General features: G+C 44.2%; 2 protein-coding genes across 2 annotated transcripts in view; one reads left to right on the plus strand and one right to left on the minus strand.

Annotated features, from left to right (window-relative positions):
• si:ch1073-396h14.1 (disintegrin and metalloproteinase domain-containing protein 10) overlaps window positions 1–13,301 on the plus strand; it is a 37,930-nt gene extending 24,629 nt beyond the window's left edge. Inside the window, exons 9-16 of the mRNA XM_063202046.1 lie at window positions 3,652–3,815; window positions 7,766–7,943; window positions 8,445–8,589; window positions 9,493–9,676; window positions 10,963–11,062; window positions 11,748–11,968; window positions 12,473–12,576; window positions 12,768–13,301. Of these exons, the coding sequence (XP_063058116.1) occupies window positions 3,652–3,815; window positions 7,766–7,943; window positions 8,445–8,589; window positions 9,493–9,676; window positions 10,963–11,062; window positions 11,748–11,968; window positions 12,473–12,576; window positions 12,768–12,924 (1,253 nt within the window). The 3' untranslated portion in view covers window positions 12,925–13,301. The remainder of the gene's footprint in view (window positions 1–3,651; window positions 3,816–7,765; window positions 7,944–8,444; window positions 8,590–9,492; window positions 9,677–10,962; window positions 11,063–11,747; window positions 11,969–12,472; window positions 12,577–12,767) is intronic.
• Window positions 13,302–13,663: 362 nt separating this feature from the next.
• LOC134451026 (lipoprotein lipase) lies at window positions 13,664–19,949 on the minus strand. Its single transcript, XM_063201148.1, has 10 exons — window positions 19,693–19,949; window positions 18,596–18,789; window positions 18,233–18,412; window positions 17,785–17,896; window positions 17,048–17,281; window positions 16,436–16,678; window positions 16,188–16,308; window positions 15,612–15,839; window positions 15,384–15,479; window positions 13,664–15,069 (listed from the first exon to the last, which is right to left on the minus strand). Exons 1-10 carry the CDS (start codon window positions 19,790–19,792, stop codon window positions 15,045–15,047), a joined length of 1,533 nt encoding a protein of 510 aa, XP_063057218.1. The 5' UTR covers window positions 19,793–19,949; the 3' UTR covers window positions 13,664–15,044.
• Between the last annotated feature and the right edge of the window lie 1,514 nt (window positions 19,950–21,463).

A 21,463-nucleotide genomic window follows, 5' to 3' on the forward strand; every position in this document is an offset into this window, starting at 1 on the left:
TAATTGCGATGTTCTGGGTGTTTCCTCTTCTACTTGGGAATCATGTTGTAATTACTGAGTGAGCTGATTCACTGACCGACCATCGCAAATGTTGAAATCCTCGATCCTCAAATCCACGCCACGCCCACCCTGATAAGGTTTACATTCTTCAGAAGCCATTGCAAGGGGTTGCTGGGTGAGAGTGAGAGTGAGTGAGAGGGAGGAGGGAGGATGATACTTTGAGGATATCATGTGCAGGCAGGGGGGACCACCATAACTGTACCTGTCAACACTCCCGCTTTAACTGGGAAACTCTGGTTTTAAACCGATTTTTCACATTATCAAAAAAAAAAATGTCGGTCCAGAAATGTACCCCCACAGCCTTGCCAGCTAGCCTGACAAGACACATCCCCTCTACTTATTCCACCAGCTACGAGAGTAGAGAGGCTCTGACTTGTCAGGCTACCTGCCAGTAGATTTTATGCCAGATACACTAAGAATTCATGTTCCTTAAAAATGCAAGCCACCACCCTCAAGCTTTGCAGGCATGTGTGTGTGTCCACTCCTTGCTTCACAAAAAACATCAAGTTCAGGATTTGGCTTATTGAAAATTCCCAATTTTTTTGGGATACAATCTGGGAATTATCCAGATTATTTTGAAACTCAAAGTTGACAGGTATGGGGAGGAGGGGCAATGAGGGTTTGAGGAAATCAGATGTTCCAGCAGGCACAGTCTGGGACCCAGGGCCGGAGCTATAGGCGGGGCAAGCAGGGCTCCTGTATTGTTGTTGGGGGCCCTATTTTGACCATGACAGGCCGTATGGGGGCCCTCTCAGTTTTTTGCCCTGGGGCCATGTATGCAATTGTTTCGCCACTGCTGGGACTAGACCACCACCACCACAGAATCCTCTCGGAGCCTGTGGGAGCATGTTGATGCTGTTAAGTCATACAGTGGAGACAAGGCATCAGCCTGTTAAGGAACACAATGTCTGAAACACGCTGCATTCCTTTGAAGTTTCTTCTTTCATGTTTTGCAACAGGTAATGGAGGAATGTGGTGGTCCTTCCTTGTCATGTCCTGGACCCCTGTCCCTGTCGATTTCCACTAACGCAAATAGTTTCAAAACACAGCATGTTGAGGGTACTGAATCACGTCAAGTGTGAACGTCTTGAACCCACTCACAGCTCAACATAGAGTCAAAATCAGAACCTTGAATCTAGATTTTATTGGTTGATGTTTCAGCCTGTTAAATAATCTTTTTTTAAAAAATATTTTGGAGCAGAGACAGGAAATGACTGGGGAGAGAGAGATGGGGACAGATCAGCAAATGACCAGGGCTGGAATTGAACACAGGTCGCCAGCGTAGTAACCCAGTGCCCTACCGGTGACCGGTGGTTTAGGCCTTTTTTGTTTAGGCAAGAGTCGTCTAGGCCACCCTGGCGTCGTTTAGGCCACCAGAGGTGCCGGTTAGGCCACTGGAGCTGCCGTTTAGGCCACTTGAGCTGCCGTTTAGGCCAGCTTTTTATTATTATACCGTTAGGCTACAGCAGGACCTTAGTTAAATGCTCTTGATGTGGGAACTGAATAGGCTAAGGTTGGGACCCCAGTTCAAGTCTAGCACCGAGATCATTTCCTGATCCTTCCCATTCTCTCTACTACTACTACTTTTCACAACTTTAATGTCTAGCTTCACTACACAGTCATAACATAGGAAAAAAAGAAATATCTTGACCCTGCCGTGGCCTAACAGTAGGGCACAGGGTTACTAAGCCAGTGACCCGGGTTTGATTTCGGCTTGGGTAATTTGCCAATCCTTCCCCATCTTCTCTCTCCCCACTCATTTCCTATCTCTCCTCCACTGTCCTGTCAAAATAAAGGAAAAAAAATAAAATAAAGGAATATCTTTAAATATGTCCTCTCAACGTCATTTCATTAATATTGCTTGTTCTGGTTGCTTTGTTTCAAGCCGTTTTTGCAAGCTAGCAAGGTGGCTTTTGGAGAAACGAGAGGGTTTTCCAGGTTTGTCGTGTATATCCGTCTCTGATTGGCTCCCTCCTCCTGCAGAAAGATTGTCTAAGGTCAGAGTTGTCACATCCCCGGGTGGTACTGCACTATAGGGGCGCCAATGGAGGCGTGCAGGCTCCATTCAGGGCTGTGCTCTTTCGACAGCGACCCCTAGGCAAACTGCAGGCATGGAGCGACCAGAGTTGGTAGGCTGTGTGTATGAGGCTTTGTGCTCTGTGTGTATCTGAGAGTAGCAACCAGCTGATAGCTAAGCTAAGCTAGGTTTCGGGCCACCAGGCGTTGCTTGTTTTGAAAACAAGCAGAAAAAAATTACTCGACATGTTTTTAGAAAAATGGGTCGACATAAACCCATGTGGGCAACGCCTTCTTTCGATGTGACGCAACACAGAAAGGCTTTCGTGATTCGCCCGTGTCTCTGCATTGTTTATGTCAATTGGGAAACACGGGGAAACACAGCCAGGCGAGGTGACGCACCACTATGAAGCCTTGCATGTGAGTTCAACTTGGGGTGACCGTCCGATTTTCATAAGGAATGAGTAAAACTGTTTTTTATCGGAAGTTGGCCTTTAAATATCTTGGTTTGTGGTTCCTATCATTGACGTGGCAATGGTAACAAAGAGTAGCCTAGTCATAGTTGAGTGTGCGGGGCCAATTGTCTTCAATGGGCTTTTGTTTAGTATCTGAGAGGTTTGTAGTAGGCTAATTGTGATTGACAATGCTGCTCTCCACATTCCAAGCATTCTGACCCTGGAAATCAGATGTGTCATGTCAACAACACAGGACATCAGGGCCTGATTGGCTGGCCAGGGGCCACAGCCTCTCTCTACACGCACGCACGTACGCATGCATGCACGCACGCACGCACGCACGCACGCACGCACACACGCACCCACACACACACACACACACACAGGTTATCTCTCTTCCCCACCTCAACACCACATGCCCCACCAACACACGCATAGACACACAAACACATTCACACATGCACACACACACATACATAGAGACACGCAGACACACACACAAGCACATGCACACACACACACACACTTCAAGCCCCTGTCCCAGCCCGGGGGCCTTATTTTGGGTCCGGGGGTGTTGGTAGGAGACTCAAAGGCCTGCTGTTTTCACGTGTGAAACGAACCAGCTGTTTGTAATGGAGAGGTTAGGCAAACCTGTCCATTATGTAAGTCTGGGGGACGCGTCCCCCCCGTCCCCGTCCCCCCCTTGCTGTTTTGGTTGAAATTGGAGAGGTTTTCAGGTGATGTTTGACTCTGAGAAAGGGGGCAGCAGTGTCATGTTAAGAGTTGTTATGTAAGGTTTTTTTTTTCTTTTACCTCCACCACAACATTCGTGAATGGTTATGGAAGCCCACAATGCCCCCGCACCCTTCAGTCAGTGCACACACACACACACACACACACACACACACACACACACACACACACACACACACACACACACACACACACACACACACACACACACACACACACACACACACACACACCGATAGAGAATTTGTGGAAATGGATGTCAATGGCACATGCCAAGAATAACAAGGTAACGTGTTACAACTACACTTTGCAACATTGTTTTGCAATACTGTATGTTTTTGCCTCATCTTCCTGTTCCCTGTTCCAGGTAACTGGGGAGGGATATGTTCCAAACACACGACCCTGAGGGATGGCCGCAACGCCAGCCTCAACACGGGCCTGATCACCATCCAGAACTACGGCCAGTACCTGCCCCCCCGACAGATCCAGCTCACCTTCGCCCACGAGCTGGGACACAGCCTGGGCTCTCCCGTGAGTCTCTCAGTCTTACTGGAATAGCAGTACATTATAGTCATTGACAGTAAATAGAATACAATTATATTATTATTATTATTATTATTGTTATTATTATTATTATTATTATTATTATTATTATTATTATTATTATATTATATTGACAGTATAATCATGCTGTCAATGATTATACTATACATGTATTCAGGGTTGTACAGTCGCTTTTTTCATCACTAGCCAAATTTGGCTAGTAGATGTTATTCACGCTAGGTATAGGAATAGGTAGCTACAGTGGTGTAGTCTACTTTTTAATGGTGGATATACTGTATATTTGAGCATTTTTTTGAAGTGGGTATACTGTATATATTTTGCTATTCAAAACAATGGATCAATCAATTTTAAGTGGGTATACTGAAATCCCTGAAATTTAGAAGTGGGTATACTCCGTATACCCGCATTCTACGTAGACTACACCACTGGGTAGCTATGTCCCTGTTTTGGTCAAAATGAAGGGTCTTTAGATGGGAAAACTTAACATGAATGTAATTATTCATAACTTAATAGTTACATAATTCTAAACTTTTCGGAGCCGCTTGTTGCAGATTCACTTGCTGAAAATGCTTAACTACATCATAACAACGTTGCTATGACATTACAGAGAGCCATAGTGCTGCGCTAAGGGGTTAATACAATTCATTTGATGGGGACATGCATTGATGATAGCTCGCTCCCCCAAGAGCGCACACTGTTTTGTGGACAGACAGACATTCTTCCTTCAGTCTCCATTGCTTTCATAATTGGCCACCCTCTGTCCACCCCCCTCCTGAGGAAGAGTGCTGCTGGGGGAGCTAGACTAGGGGGGTTGTGGTTGTGGGAGGGGACAGAGGCAGAGCTTCCCTATCTCTGGGGCACAGAGTTGCACAAGGCAAATGTTCACACTCACAGGCTCCAAGATGTCCATGTCAAAAGTTAGAACACTGGCCGCCCTGTGGCCTCCTTCGAAGCACACGCACGCACGCACGCACGCACGCACGCACGCACGCACGCACGCACGCACACACACACACACACACACACACACACACACACACACACACACACACACACACACACACACACACACACACACACACACACGTACCCAGTGATGTTCTTCTCCAGGAAACACTCTGTACACGTTGGAGCAGTCCACAGCAGTCCTGGACAACATGCTGAACGTGACCATTATTACATAATAATGCATTGTACTAGTTGCAAACATTCAATCACCTATTGCATGCTAGGCTTCTCGGTAATTCCGATACTCCATTGGGTATTCATTCATAGCCCAATCCAACAACTGGATTGGGCCAGTCCATGCAAACTTTGGACCACCTTGGGATCAGCTGTGCCATACCGTACACGCTCATCTTTGAACACCCTGCCCCCATGCCCATCCATCCCTCACACGAGACAAGCTCACATACGTATCCTGGTCTGTTGTTTTGTTTCCCCCACATGTCAAAGTGTCATAGCAGAGAACATGACCTCATAAAAAAAGGGGTGGCAGGCAGGCGGTGGGCTAGTGTTGCATGCTTCCCATTCCCCAAACCTCCCCCCCGCACCCACCTCACCCTCCCCCCTGCCACAAGTACTGTTCCCCCTCAGCAGGGCCGCTGACAGCCTTGGCTGGGCCCTGGACAAAGACATCTGAAAGGGCCCCAAACCCAATACATACAATGTAATGAGGATCCAATTCTGGGCCCCCTCTCTCCCTGGGCCCGGGACAAGACAGACACCCCTTTCCCCCCCTGTCGGCTTCCCTGCCCCTCAGCACGCACCCCAGACTTCCCTACTGCCCACCAGGACTGGTCTGGTCATCTGACACACAGGTCATTTTCCCGGTGGGCTGACTGTCCTCAGGGGCCGATGCTGTTGTTGTTGTTGTTGTTGTTGTTGTTGTTGTTTTCCTGGGGGTTGGCCCACAATTTAGAGGGGGAGGCCCATTGCTCTGTCATCAGTAGACAGTGAATTCGGCATAGTATGGAAGAAGTGGCCCTGCCGTGGCCTAACAGTAGGGCACTGAGTTACTACGGCAGCAACCCAGACGGGTTCGATTCCGGTCCGGGTCATTTGCTGATCCTTTCCCCTCTCCACTCGTTTCCACTCGTCTGTCCTTCAATGTCCTGTCAGGAATAAAGGCGTAAAGCCCCCCAAAAATGCTTTAAAAAAAGATATAGTATGAAAGTGGTCTGTGTCTGTATTAGCCGGGCCATTTTTCGGTCCCAGTCCGGCCCTGCTGCCCACCCCAATCCCTGCTGCTGACCCCTTACCCCTTACCCCAGTCCCCAAACGCCCCCTCCCCTCTGCCAGAGGTACCGTTCCCCCTCAGCACGTAGCCCAGACTCCACTGCTGCCCACCCCAATCCCTGCTATGCCGCTGCTGACCCCTTACCTACTGACTCCCCTGCCAAAGCACTTTCCATGTCGTTGAGTGATGGACATCGTTGCACCGGCTGTGGACTGCAGCTCAGCGTTCATGGACTAATTAGTTCTGCTGTGTGCGTTGTGCAACCCCCCTCCCTCTCCTAGCCTGTCTTTTTTTCAACTCTCTCTCTCTCTCTCTCTCTCTCTCTCTCTCTCTGGCTGGATGTCTCTCTCTCCCTGTCCGCCCCCATCTCTGTCATTTTATAAATTAAGTCATATTTTTTGGCTGACTCGAGCCAAGTCTGGATGTCCTGGCAGCAGGTATGCCTTCATCCGTTCCAGACTGAGTGTGGTGTGGTGTGGCGTGGGGCCCTGTGGAGATCAGAGGAGAGGCCTCACCACAGATTTATGTGTCCGTCCGCTACACTCGGCCCTCTGTGTGTGTGTGTGTGTGTGTGTGTGTGTGTGTGTGTGTGTGTACGTGTGTGTGCGTGTGTGTGTGCGTGCGTGTGCGTGCGTGTGCGTGCGTGTGCGTGCGTGTGCGTGCGCGTGTGTGTGTGCGCGTGTGTGTGTGCGTGTGTGTGTGTGTGTGTATGTGCGTGTGTGTGCGTTCATGTGTGTGTGTGTGTGGGGGGGGGGGGGGGGGTTCTACTTGTAAGGGTCGGTTCAAAATTATGGCTTGTTCCACTTTGCCTGACAGCCATGGTCAAAAACAAATGATTGTTGGAATTTGTGACCCCGTGAGTGAAGCTTGGCCAACCTTGACAGACGGAAAAGCCATCCAAAAAGATATGATGCGCCACCAGTTGCTATCTCTGTCACTCTGACGTCGGTTAGTAATAGGAATGTACTCTTCAAGGCTGCTGGAAGACTGCTTGCGATAGCTATCGGAGTATCTTGTTTTAGGCAATTTGTATGCGATTTGTGTGACCTATAATGCATCTAAGCATATATATATTTATTAGATATTATATTATATTATTATATTATATATATACGTATGTATACACACAAGAGATACAGAATGCTTATAATGTATTGCTGACTAAGTGCAAACAAGGTCTCTGTGGTTTGCTGCGTCATATTTAGCCCCTGAGGTCAAATTCTTCGTAATTAGCTGAACCGCAAGGGTTGTACCGTAAATCATGTAGAATGATATGCATTTCTAAACACCCGAGCATCTCTACCCCCCACTGAATAACCCTTCTTATGTAGAAATAGACACCTATGTACATCATTCTCTGTGCTAGAAAGGAATGCAAATCTAATTTCTTAAACATGGCAAAAAAAAAGATTCAATTAGCCTAAAACCTGCTATGGTAGTATTAAAATATCCATGGGAAAAAAATATGGAATGTACGTACGATGAAACAAATAAATGAAAAAGATTAAAGAATAAATATATAATACAGAGCGGTTAAGTTAAGCACACCAAACAAAATATTTTTAGCATTGAGAGAAAAGATATACGTAGCAATCAGCGCAATTAATTCAGAATGAACCAGTGTGATGAAAAGTTCTTTCTCTAACGACTGCTCTCCCGTCCTCTCTGTTTTTTCCAGCATGATGAGGGCCGAAACTGTGGGAATTTGGGCTCGGAGTCAGAGGGAGGCAAGGGCCGCTACCTGATGTTCCCTCAGGCCAGCAATAAGGTGCGGGAGAACAACGACAAACTCTCTCCTTGTAGCCTGTGGCGCATCGGACAAACACTGGAGACAAAGAAGGACGACTGCTTTGTCGGTGAGAACAAGGGAATAGAGGAGAGGCGAGGCATGTCCCCCTCCAGGGCTGGACTGGCCATCTGACATAGCGGGCATTTCTCGGTGGGCCCTGCACCCTTGTGGGCCCCTATTTTCAGAAATGTAAAAAAACCCAGTTTTTGTTGTTGTTTGTTTTGCAATTCTGAAAATAGAGGTCCACAAGGGTGCGGGGCCGTCCGGTGAGTCAATTCTGCTTCGCTTATTATGAGGGGCTACTTTAAACCAGCCAAAAGTGCCCGGGCCCTATTTCTCAGCCAGTCCAGCCCTGGGCAATGGGCATGTCCCCCTCCACCCTCCACCCTTACCTTGCATTGGATTAGCTGTTTTATTCACTGGCTTATCTGTCTGAGATCTTCAGCAAGCCTCCAGCTATGGCGGGGGAACGTTTTTTTTCTTCTCTCCACTGGTTACAACTTACTCTTGTCCAACTCTGAAGCGTCAGTCCATCTACTGTAACATGCTCTGTCTTGTTTTGCACCAGTGAGCGATCAGCCTATCTGTGGCAATCACATCGTGGAAGAGGGCGAGGAGTGTGACGTGGGCCACGACAGCGAAGACCCGTGCTGCTACAGCTCCAAGGAGTCCTTGGCCGTACAGTGTCGACTAAAGCCAAACAAACACTGCAGGTAAAAAGATAGAAAACACTATTTGAGGCACTCCTTACTAAAGTTAAAAAGGCTTTATTAAACACAGTGTTTAATAAAGGCTTTTTAACTTTAGTAAGGAGCGCCTAAAATAGTGTTTTTGTCTTTTCATGGCAGTTTGAGCCCCCAAGTATTTTTGATGAGCATCCTTTTTTACTAATTGGATACATGACCCAGTGAAGCATTCCCTTTTCTCTTTTTGTTTTCAAACACCGCATGTGTTGTTGCGTAAACTCCCGACCTCACTGTTTGTCTAAGTACTGTAGCCAGCGTGGCGTGTGCTAAAGAGATTTGCCTCGTTTCCTCCTGTTTCCCACATTGGTGTTATTACGTGTTTTGGGGGGGTTAAGGGTAACACTTTATATTAATGTCTGCTTATCAAGACTTAGTAATCAATTAACTAACAATGAATAGAACCTCAACAAATATTTTTATTTTTTAGCTACCTTTTGATCATACTTTCACAAATCTTTGAACAGAGTATCATTAGTCATTTACAAACAAAGTGTTATTAATGCTTTATAAGTATAAATTAATATGAAGTGTTACCGTGTTAAGCAAGGATGTTGGAAATCCTCCATCATGATATCAGCTACTTTTCTGAGTATTTCAGGAAGACACGTGTGGCACCAGAGATGCTTAAGGGCAAGAGGTCAAGGCTCTAACGCTCCCAAAGCACTGATAACAAGGCATTTCTTCAGTGTTGTTAGTCATGTTGGATTAAACTGTCCACAATGAAACTACAAGATGCTGGCAGTGCTTTATGGCAACGGAAAATGTGCTAAAGCTTGTCCGATGTTGGTGTGGTGTGTTGTGCATGCCTTTTCTAATCCCTCTTTAACTCCCTTGCCAAACTAACTTTTTTTTGTTGGCTCCGAACCCCAGTCCCAGTCAAGGCCTGTGCTGCAGCACAAGCTGCGACTTCAAGGCCAAGGGCACAGCATGCGAGGAAGAGTCGGAGTGCGAGATGAAGAGCGTGTGCACCGGAGCCTCCCCCGTCTGCCCTCCACCCAGCCCCAAAGCCAACATGACCCTCTGCAACCTGGGGACACGGGTCTGCCTGCAAGGGGTACGTACAGTACGTATGTGGGTTGCAACCATGACTGCTGCTAGAAACCTTCCCATCCCATGACATATACATGGGTTTTTTTGTTAATAAACACAGTGTTGTGAGGAGGGGCAAGACACTGGCAGCCAACGATGTGAGCTAATTTTTTGACCGACAGCGGTTTCCAACAATCGGAGGTTGAGTTGTGTGCAGCCAGGGTCGCGCAGCCAGGGGAAAACAAAAATTTAGAACCCATGTATACCAAGGCAATGGTATTAAAATACATTATTTAGTTGAAAAAGGCCAGCAGATTATGCTAGACCCTTTTTGAATCTTTTTCTTGACATGCCCCATGGTTGCAACTGTGATGAACGTCATTCTGTCAGTTGTGAACCTTTCACAAAAAAATTGGGTTTTTAGTATGTGGAACAAGGCTTAAACATGTTCCACTTGCAAGCGGATGACTTGAGCTGAAGCTTCGTTACTAATTGGAAACACACCACCCTCGCTCGCTGTGTTTCAAATCCCAGACCAGACAGGGAAAAAAACCCTTCTCAAGTAGAGACTGATTGTTGTGCTTTCCCTGAATGTTCGCCATGTTGCCTGTTTTGGTTTTGCTTGGATTCTGTCTCTTGTATCGCCCATTGGGATGATGAAAGAGCCCTTTGGCGAACGAGGTTGGTGTAGTGCGAGGAGCGCAGGAAAGTTCTCTGAAAAACATCACGGCTCTTGCACATTTCTGCACATTTCTCATATATCATCGTCCTCTGGAGAAGCATTCATTGCCCTTCCTGTGTGCAACACACCAAAGGAGAAGAGCAACTGAGGAGAATACTGTAACCTGGAAACATGTCAGATGCAGGTCTTTTTTTGTTGAATTTTTTTTTTTTTTGCTTTGTGTTGAATGAGAAGCTATTAGAGAACTCCCTCCACCCCCCAACCCCCAGCATAGTTTTCAGAGGAATTTGAATGTAAGGTCCAAGTTTTTTTTTCCGACATTTTGCCTGGACCTCAGCTTTCTATGTAGGCTTGTGAAAGCTCAGAATCTGTTCGCTGAGACTCCATTTCCTTTTTTTGTATTTTGTGACTTTATTTGACAGGGAGGGGTTGTCAAATGACCCGGGCTGGGAATCGAACCCGGGTTGTCCGCATGGTAGTCGAGTGCCCTACCGGTTGGCCACGGCAGGGCCTCTATTTTCTGTCTTATTATGCATATCCGGTAGAAATGATCCAAAGTGTCCCCCAGGGCCTCTCCTTGCCCCCTAAGAACCAACGCGGCTCTAAATCATATGTTCTATTGTCCTCAGGAGTGTTCTCTTTCTCTGTGTGTCAAGCACGGCTTGGAGCAGTGCGACTGTCCGGGAGACTCCATGAGGGAAAAGTGCCACATGTGTTGTCAGGAAATTGGTAAGTGTGTGTGTGTGTGTGTGTGTGTGTGTGTGTGTGTGTGTGTGTGTGTGTGTGTGTGTGTGTGTGTGTGTGTGTGTGTGTATGTGTGTGTGTGTGTGTATGTGTGTGTGTGTGTGTGCGTGTGTGTGTGAAGGAGAGAGAGAGAGAGAGAAAAAGAGAGACAGAATGTGTGGAGTGTGTGTGTGTGAGAGGGAGAGAGAGACTGTGTGTGTGTGTGTGTGTGTGTGTGTGTGTGTGTGTGTGTGTGTGTGTGTGTGTGTGTGTGTGTGTGTGTGTGTGTGTGTGTGTGTGTGTATATATGTGTGTGTGTTTGCGTGTGTGTGAAGGAGAGAGAGAGAGCGAAAAAGAGAGACAGAATGTGTGGAGTGTGTGTGTGTGAGAGGGAGAGAGAGACTGTGTGTGTGTGTGTGTGTGTGTGTGTGTGTGTGTGTGTGTGTGTGTGTGTGTGTGTGTGTGTGTGTGTGTGTGTGTGTGTGTGTGTGTGTGTGTGTGTGTGTGCAGGCGTGCGTGTATTTTGGTTTTGGTCGGTCTTTGTTATGAGGTTCTACGGATTATGTTTATGAGTCAGCAGGAACGGTCTGATTCAACAACAACTTCACAGCACCAGGCACCTCAGGAGACATATTTGAGAAATCAAAACAAAAACTATTCTTCTGTCGTCTTTGTTCGCTCTCGTTGCCAGACAAACCCAAAACATGTGCGAGCACCACATCCTCGGTGATGGCCAAGCATTTCCGAGGAAAGAGTGTGGCCTTGGTGGCTGGAGATCCGTGTTCGGGGAACCAGGGATACTGCGACAAGTTTCAGGTCTGCAGACTTCTGGACGCTGACGGGCCGATAGCGAGACTGAAAAACACCTTCCTTCATCTGGACGAGTTTGAGGATCTTGGTGATTGGATGGAGGTATGTTGTTAGTATCTGAACAGACATCACAGAGACCCATTGCTATGTTTATATGGCAATGGACTGCGTCCTAATCCAAGCACACACTCTCTGTCTCACTCACTGGCACACTCACTGTCTTTTAAAGTTGCTCAATTGACATCAACAGTGAGTCTGAATGATATTTAGTCAGTTACTGCATTAAATGGATTCTAACTTCAAAGCCATGGGGCAGCCATGGCTCAATCGTTAGAGCACTGGCCTTTAAATCAGAGGGTTGCAGGTTCACATCCCATCCTTACTAGCATCTTCATCCATGCCTAAAGTGCCCCTGAGCAAGGCACCTAACCCCACATTGCTCCAGGGCCTGTAGCCAATACTCTGTACCTAAATAACTGTAAGTCGCTTTGGATAAAAGCGTCAGCTAAGTGTAATGTAATGTAAATGTACTGTAATTTTCTCTGTCTTTTCTGATGTATTTTGTAGTGTAACTAGATTTTAAAAGCATTTTTTAATATCCCTCAGGCGCACTGGTGGGCTATTCTTCTGGCCATCCTCAGCCTCTCTGCCATCATGGCTGGCACCGTGTGTGTCTTTGGACGTCCCTTGGAGACGGACGACGAGCCTGAGTAAACACGACAACCCTCTCTCCTCCCTTCCCGCCTTGACCCATTACGGTCCAATTACAAAGGAACACGACAGCCTAATGCATGCTATTCCCGCCATTTGGTCATTTTACGGCTCTGTAGAAGCCAAAAGTTGAGAACTTGACATGCCTTTTCAGTGTAATTTACACGTATCTTGTGTATTCCTTTTCCAGTTCTGCAGCACAGAAGGTTTTGGGGAGTTTCGTGCTTAGAAAAACATCCCTCTGTCACTGTTACTGTCTTTTCTTACTGCCTCTTGCTGGCCTAAATGAAGCAGAACCTACTGTAGGCTTGGCTCCATCTGTCCAAACACTCTCCGACACAGATTGAACTCTCTGCAGTTGTACCACCGGTTGGTCGGTCTGCAAAGCCTACCATTGCCTGTCCTTGCTTGCTGAGCTATGTGAACTTGTTGTCTAAATCGAGTCTCTGACTCTTCTCCAAGAGTCATCCCGGCGAGAGGCTTTCACACAATCCCAAACAGCTCTACCACTACAGGCATGCCTGGTGCTTGGCCAGCCAGAGAGAGAAGGATTGTTGTTATTGCATTTCCACCTGCATCAACTCATCACTTGCACATGCTGCACTGTGTGTGTGTGTGTGATTATTGTCAATTCCTTATTTATATGTTTAATGGCACATTGGAGACTGGTCAAACACAATTTCAAGCTTCTATGCTAACCCTGTTACATAGATTTTTGACAATAAAGTACACATGACTTGACTTGGCATCAAACGATCCTGAGCAGATGGGTGATTAGAAGAAGCTCTTTGATATGCTGATTACTTTGTCATGAATTAGGTGCATGACTTCATATATACATACTAGATGGATGCCTCATTCCAAACATATTCCTCTACTACTAATGCCACATTTGTCCAGATCCAGGGAAACAACCGTATGATTATTTATTTCTAAGTTACTGTTAAGAGTCGCAAAGGATTTGAGGATAAAAATGTATTTGCATAAATGTATTCTTACAAAAAAATTATGAGAAACTCTAATGGGTGCTTGTTAATGTACCAATTTCCATTCATAAAACGCACACAAAGAATCACATTAGCATCATTTAAACTTAGATTCAGAAAAGTTAGTTTATTAACAGTATATGTTTTATTTACAGAGTTTATATGTACACCAAAGTCATAAATGTCTTCATATTCTGAAGCTTATAGACAACACAAAAAATAAAAAATATATACAATAACACAATATGCAATAACAACCTGTACCATGTAAAGCCAGTTACCAACTGGATATTGACCCTCTTAAATAATAAAAAGGAAGTAATATATAAATAGTTGTTGTAACATACGCTTAGGTTTTATAAAGTGCAATGCATGTTCTGTCCACTGAATACAATTAGTGGTTACAGTGCTGGAACAATTGATGGAGACAATGGAAAGCAATGTGCTGTCAACAACCACGTTCCAACTCATTTCACGATGTGATGCTTTAACATAACAAGCGTTTCAAAGTGAGAGGTCCGCACACTTAAAATCATTTTTGTTTTCTTGTAGTATTTCATGGCTGGATTACGTTTCGACTTCACAGTCGAAACGTAATCCAGCCATGAAATAATACAAGAAAACAAAAAGGATTTTAAGTGTGCTGACCTCTCACTTTGAAACTACAGTCAGCTTTTGTCCTGCACCTTTTCTTGGGATGTGCACAATCTTCACCTTCAACTTAACACAACAAGTGTACATCATGAGATTACAGTGATACGACTTGATGCTTGATCATCAGTGGGGGCAACTCAAAAAACTTGACATTAACCAGTCAGCCATGTCTCTGTAAAACCGGCATATGATTTTTGCACCAATGAAGTAATTTACCAAATTATTCTGGTTTGCTTTCTGAAAATTAGATCATTTTTAGAGCAATCAAGCGCAAGACGTTTTAGAGCAATACTGCTAGATTTAACGGATATCCTAAAACTAGTAAGTGCACTGAATCATTTCCTAGTGTTTGATTTGCAAGATTTACATTTATTTTCTAGTTCCTGCATAAGTGCTTTTATATAATTACGTAATTTCATAACAAAATGCCTAACAAATGCTACAAAAATAGTTAAAAACGGCAATAATGTATTTTTTTTTAAACCTTTAAAAAACAAAACGGCATTACAAACATGTACATCACATTTTCATTGTAATTTGGTTATGTATACTTCAAGCGCATTCATGATCTACGTACTTGAAATAACTACGAATTTGTATGAAACGTATTTCATTTAAAGCGATACATTCTCATTGTACCTGGCCATATGTCACAGGATGTGCTTAAAGTAAAAAAATGTTTTAAATAGTAAAAATCACACATTCTGTACACAAAACCGTGGGATTTAAATGTCAGAGTGTGCATACATTAATGTTTTGCAATATAAAAAAATAAATAACACCATAAATTATTTTTGACCATCTCTTGAAACATGTGAATCCTCTTTTCAGGAGCTATTGATGGTACTCTTCCTGAAATGATACAAAGATGGAAGCAAAATGTGAGTATATGCATGTAGGAAACTATGATTCCATTGAACAAAAAGAGAAAAGGGAATGCTTCACTGGGTCCTGTATCCAATTAGTAAAAAAGGGTGCTCATCAAAAAAAAAGTATCCAAACTTCCATGAAACGATAAAAAAATACTATTTGAGGCCCTCCTCACACATGCATGTACCCAGTGTTCAATAAAGGCTTTTTAACTTTAGTAAGGAGGGCCTCAAATAGTGTTTTTTTTATCTTTCTATGATTCCAATGATTCCATTGATCATTTTAAAACAACTAACCTTCGTGATGGATTTTTCCATGCATCTTTACATTTCACAAAAGTCAGGTCCTGTGTGGTGTCACCAGCTTTTGGATCTTGCAAGCACAGAACGATCCTATACAAAAGCACAAACAAACGACACACAAACGTCATTAGCTGGAAGCAGCCTGGAACTAATTTTGACATGAGCCCATTCCAGCCATAACTGTTGCTGGGAACTGCTAAAATCATCCTAAATGAAACTTACTTCTTCTGTGTCTCCCCGACTCTGATGCGTATTTTATGGACATCTACGCTGGGGGCGTCGGCGGCGTCACCACCACCAGACCACCAGGATGTCAGCATCTGGAGCAGGGAGGATGCGGACCAGCTGTTGGAATCCCCCCGCTTGAACTTGAGCGTTAGCAGATCCCCAATGTCCTGCTCGGTCAGCAGGAGAAACGAGTGCGTCTTATTGGCAAGGATCTTCTCCCCCCTGTGAGAGAGACAAATCAAAAACTTGAGTTTTTAGTAGAAAATTGCCGTCTGTCTGACAGAGAGCAGCGTGACTAACATCCTGTGATTATCATGTCTAAGTACGTCTTTGACCCCGAATGAACTTCTGCTAAATGCCTCAACCCGCACGTTAACAGTTAAATAAGTTACAGCACAGTGAGACATGATTTACATTTGCCCTCAATGACTTTAAATGGTTTGCTTCCTTAAATCTTGAAGTTCACAAGGTCAATTTTACCTCCTTAAAAGGAAAAGACATGTTTTCCTGGCCAACCATAATTGCAATGCCGTGTCTGAGTGACCTCTGAATTGTTAAATGGCTACTCACACATTAAGGGGAAGGTTCTCTGCATCTCCTTTAGTGCCATGGAGGGAAACGGTGAGGGGAGGGTCCATCTCAGATCCGTTGACCTTGCTTGAGAAGTGAATTTTCAGCTGATAGTGGTACACTAAAAGAGAAACATGAGCATACATGAATAAGAGTAGACCACCCTATTACGGTTCATAATCTATTCACACTTAGTAGACACGTAATAGACCATCGTAACAGCTGAGAATGCACACGACGAAACGTACCTCTGAAAGGCATGGAGTCACGGGTCTTTGTGAACATTTTGACGTTGCGGGCTTTGCGGACCTTGCTGGCAGCGTAGCCTACTGGGCTGCAGCCGTGTTTACGGCACTTGAGGCACATCCCGCGGTCGAACATCTCACTGCTTCCACAGCGGTATGCGGTGCCGGCCTCCTGCTCGTTCAGAAGGGAGTCGATGAAGAGGTGGATGGACCTCTCGTGCTCACACTTCAGCGCCTCGGTCATGGCTTGAAAAAGGAGAAGAAATTATTTATTAAATGAGACAAAAATGATTCATGGTACCAAAGACAATGGAACATAAAGGACAAATGGACAAAAATGACCTTGTACAAAAGTAGAAATTGAGACGATTACTGTATGTATTTAAAACTTAGCACAGAGCCTATGTTATAACCCTACTGTCACCAAAATTGTAAGGGCTTGATATGTTATTTAAGGCTTTCTGTAATGTCAAGGCAATGTTATGATGTAGTTAAGTATTTTCAGCGAGTAGTGAATGGGCCCGCCGGAGACCCCATCTGCATTAAAAGGCTAATGTAAAAAAAAAAAAAAGCCAGGTGTGCAGTCCAAAATTGATTCTCCTGACTGGTTCTTACCAAGTATGCCCAGGTTTGCAATCCTCTCCAAGGCTCCTCGCAGGTTGCAGCCGGGCTGATAGGATCCTCCATTGGGGTAGATGTCAACGTGTCCCACAGGCTGCTCAATGCCAATGCTCAGCCCTAGTGCCTCCCGAGAGAATGTGTGGACCACGTCAACGAAACGGGCATCGTCGGGCGAGAGACGTCTGTGGGCATGGGCGCCCTCGAAATCTGGCCCCGCAGGGTCAAGTCCTGGAAAGGAAAGTAGATTCTCACTGAATATTTTACATTACATTACACTTGGTTGACGGTTTTTTTTTTTTTTTTTTTAACCAAAGCGACATACAGTTATTTACAGGGTATTGGTTACAGTCCATGGAGCAATGTGGGGTTAGGTGCCTTGCTGAAGGGCACTTCAGCTATGGATGGAGGAGGTATGGGTGGGTTTTGAACCTGCAACCCTCTGATCTTAAGACCACCCCTCTAACCATTAGGCCACTGCTCATGTCCAAGGAGTCTGCATTATTTGATGGTGGTCTGCATTATTTGATTCAAATAGGCTAAATAGAAACAGAGATGATTCTAGCCTGCTTGGGAACCTTTCATCTTTTGGGGCCTTTTGGGAAAGCACTTTCATTAAAAACTACATTTCTGCCACTGTAGTTTTTCACAGTAGTCAGCAGAAAAGAACATCAAGCTCTATGGAGAGCTATAGAGTCCAGCGTATAATGTTGGAATGGGAAAGACAAACTCACCAGTAATGCGTCCGACCTTGTTGGACGTATGACTTCCTGCAAATCCAGCAACATGAGCACCAAGACTGTAGCCAATGAGGTGAAAGTTCTCTAGTGGAATATTTGTTGTCTCCTTTAAGATTTAAAACAAACAAACAAATATGATTACGTTATGGATGGTCCCTGCTGTTAAAGTAATTAGATTGTGTAGATTAGTGTAACAAAGTATGTAACAACATATAACATTATGTACCTACACGGTACACCAATGACGTAGATAGATACGTCAATGACCTACTGTGTAGGATCTACACTGTTCTTTAGTTCCACTGTTCCTTAGGAACAGTATGTACAGTGTAAACGCATCATTTTACGTGTTGATACATGTAGCGACACTTAAAAAGACACCAGTAAATCAAGTGTGACCAAAAATAGTTATTTTCGGTATGACAAACACACACATACACACCTCCATCCAGTCAATAAAGCGTGCAATGTCCTGTCCGACGCTCTTGGTGTTCTGGGCAGCAATGACATAGTGATTCTGGGCTGTGTCCAGCCAGTCCACTACTATGACATTGGCCTTTTCCTCTCGATCATAAAGAGCAGACACCATCTTCGCCACCCAACTCTCAAACAAGCCGCTAACCTGAGGGTACAAAGAGACGATAGGTGGTGTGATTGATGATTCATTACACTATAAAATAAATAAGGATAATAAACAAATACATAGGCCTAAAAGAAGAAACCTTGTTCCAGACTTCCGTGGATAAACAATATAAGAACTATGTGTGATGCAAACGGTTAAACTACTAATAGCTCTGAAATTTACCGTCCATCCATGAATCACCAGAAAGGTTTTGGCGGTTGAGTTGAAAGTGCACTCGGACAGGGACTCAGGTTTGCCAGGCACAAGGTAGCAGGTGTCATCATCCGGCTCGTTTGGTTTGCGTAGAGAGAATCTAACTTGAGGCCCAGATGCATCTTTCACACTAAACAAATCTGATAAAGGCTCCAAAAAGTTTTCTGTGAGGGAAACAAACAAAATGTTGGGTATTGTATATCATGTAGATATCCATAATATTGTTTTGCACAAATGCCCCTTAACATTTGAAGAGTTTCGTGGCAAAATGGTGTATTCTCCACTTTTTTTTTTTTTTTTTTACTTTGGCATGAATTGGAAATTACTGTTTAGAAGTCCTATCATCTATGTGTGAATTCTTGCCATTCAAATATTTTATATAAAATGCATTTTGCAATGCAATGCAATGGAATGCCCACAAAAATGTCAATTTCCAAAATGTTCTAAAATGGATATAGGCTATACAATTTTGCAATCAAACTCTTAAGTTATAAAACTTGTCTTTTAACAGTAGTTTGACAGTTCCAGCTAGCCATACTGAAGGGCATTGTATGAAGGGCGGCCACCAATGCCTTTCCCATGACCGTTTGACCCCTGCATAGATTGTTCTTTACAATATTATTTGTAGCCCATGTTCATTCAACTTCTGTTCTCAACAAGCTTAGATTGCAAAGCAAGTCAGTTGAGCTGACCTTTTGAGCTTGAGAAATCGCGTTGCAAATGAGCAAACAGATTTCCGCCAACCCTCTCTAATCCCTCCTCTTTGCTAAGGTGAATGAATACACTGTAACACCTGCACGAGCTACATTAATGACACTACGTCATCATTCACGCAAACGATGAAAGACACTTGTTACAACATTGCACCTGTTTACAATTAATACAGCCAACAACGGGTCAAGGGAATGCACAGATCATGACAACTTTTTAAAGTCAGGGAAATTGACAGACTATTCGGTGTGAAGCAACGCTTACACGCATATTCTTGACATTACCATGTAGCCTAAAACATTTTGCCATGTCTAAATGTCAAAGTCAAAACACTTAACAACGGATAGGCTACTTACCAAAGTTTGTTTCAGTCAGTACGTCTTCCAAAGAAGTCACGTAAGGAACAGCACAGCCGAGAAAGAGCAGGAAAACACACTGATAGAACCGCAATTTCATCTCTTTGAAACAGATTTCTGTATACAATTCAAGTTCACGTTCTATGTAGGTTCCAGATGGTTCTTCAATAGGTCTATGGAGCAAAGCACTTGTGTGTGTTGAGGCAGTTTTCTAAGCCGCTAACTCGTGTGAACAGTATTGATATCTGACACTGAGCGCAGAGATTCGGTTCCTAAATAGTACCTCTCACCGCCAGTCCATTTCCCCATTGGTCGTTGCTTGCGGGCGGGGTAACTGTTACTACGGGTGCTATGAGATGTTGGTGGTGTGAGTGTGACAGGGTCCGTCTGAACAGAAGTTTATGTTTCTGAAGAAAGTAGGGTCCTACTGTAATAAAGCAATGATAACCTTAACACCGTAACTCTATCAAGTTAGTGCAGTGTTTTTTCCCCCCTTCAGTTCACAGAATAGGCTTCTGTTGTTGTAGTCCAAGTAAAATTCGCCTTATTTGTTCTGACTTGATTCTATGTGTTGGATATTGATCAGAATGAAACAGCCAAAAAATAGCAGGCCTAATGGTATCAGAAGGATGACAATGATCAACTTCATCAAAGCTAAAACATCTCCACCCCTGTGCACGTGCACCTCCCACTCTCCACCTGCTACACAGGTTTCCTCCCATGACATTCTTTGTCACATGGTCTCTAACAATCATTAACAAACAATAGCCCATGGATATACTAGGCTACAATTAGACTACTTGAAACACTCAAAATAACTTTTATTTAGGAAATAATGGACATTTAACCCATTTAGCCTGGGGCGACATATCGCTGCATTCAGGTTCTTGAGATTTGAGTTTTTCTCAATTAAAATGTGGGTGTTAGAGCTTAACGAACACATTCTAATGCAAAATGAGGGTCCTAGCTTTTAAATGCAACCTTTTTCATGTTTTTATGTGCTTCGGAGGCTGAGATATTTAGGTTTTAATAGGCAGAGGGCACCCTTTCAGAAAAAGGGCTTAGGTTAAAATGGGTTAAATAGGCCTACAGTGAGAAGAGGCTGACTTGACCATCAGACAACCCATTTTACCTTTGATAAACAAATATTTTTAAAATCTGTATTGGAACATTTTTTTTTTATTACACAGCTGCGACTGCAGCTGTAATATTAAGGTTGCTCAGAAACATTTCCTTTTATCCGGAGTAAACATTAAAAGCACGGAAATTCATTTATTAGTTGTCTAGGATGTTGAAAACATCAAGTAGGCCTATTTATTTATTTATTTATTGAAGTTGGTTATACTGTTTGTCATCATTCCACCATCTAATTATACGTGTGTGCTTTTGTTTATTTTGTGTGCAGATATTTACTCCAACAGACCTCTCACATTTCACAGAATCTATGATTCTGTTCTGCAGTTCCTGGAGTACCTGGCAGGAGAGTAGTGGTAGTCCTTACTTGCTCATGAAACCCTCCCACAACCAGCTGTGTTGTTGCATGACAGAGAGTGTGTGAGGAGAGGAGAGGGAGAGGGAGAAAAATTGTGTGTGTGTGTGTGTGTGTGTGTGTGTGTGTGTGTGTGTGTGTGTGTGTGTGTGTGTGTGTGTGTGTGTGTGTGTGTGTGTGTGTGTGTGTGTGTGTGTGTGCACGTGTGCTCAAATTTGGCAATGACTGTTTGTTTATTTATGACTCAGCACGTGTGTTTTGGTTAGAGAGAGACAGAGAGGG

Source organism: Engraulis encrasicolus, chromosome 6 (assembly GCF_034702125.1).
Source record: "Engraulis encrasicolus isolate BLACKSEA-1 chromosome 6, IST_EnEncr_1.0, whole genome shotgun sequence".
NCBI classification, from domain to species: Eukaryota; Metazoa; Chordata; class Actinopteri; order Clupeiformes; family Engraulidae; genus Engraulis; species Engraulis encrasicolus.

Excerpts from the sequence above, each read along its gene's own strand:
- LOC134451026 (XM_063201148.1), bottom strand. The coding sequence starts at position 19,792 with ATGAAATTGCGGTTCTATCAGTGTGTTTTCCTGCTCTTTCTCGGCTGT. Across the intron at positions 18,790-19,692 it reads ACTGACTGAAACAAACTTTG|AAAACTTTTTGGAGCCTTTA; the intron begins GTAAGTAGCCTA and ends TTTCCCTCACAG. Across the intron at positions 17,897-18,232 it reads GCTTTATTGACTGGATGGAG|GAGACAACAAATATTCCACT; the intron begins GTGTGTATGTGT and ends TAAATCTTAAAG.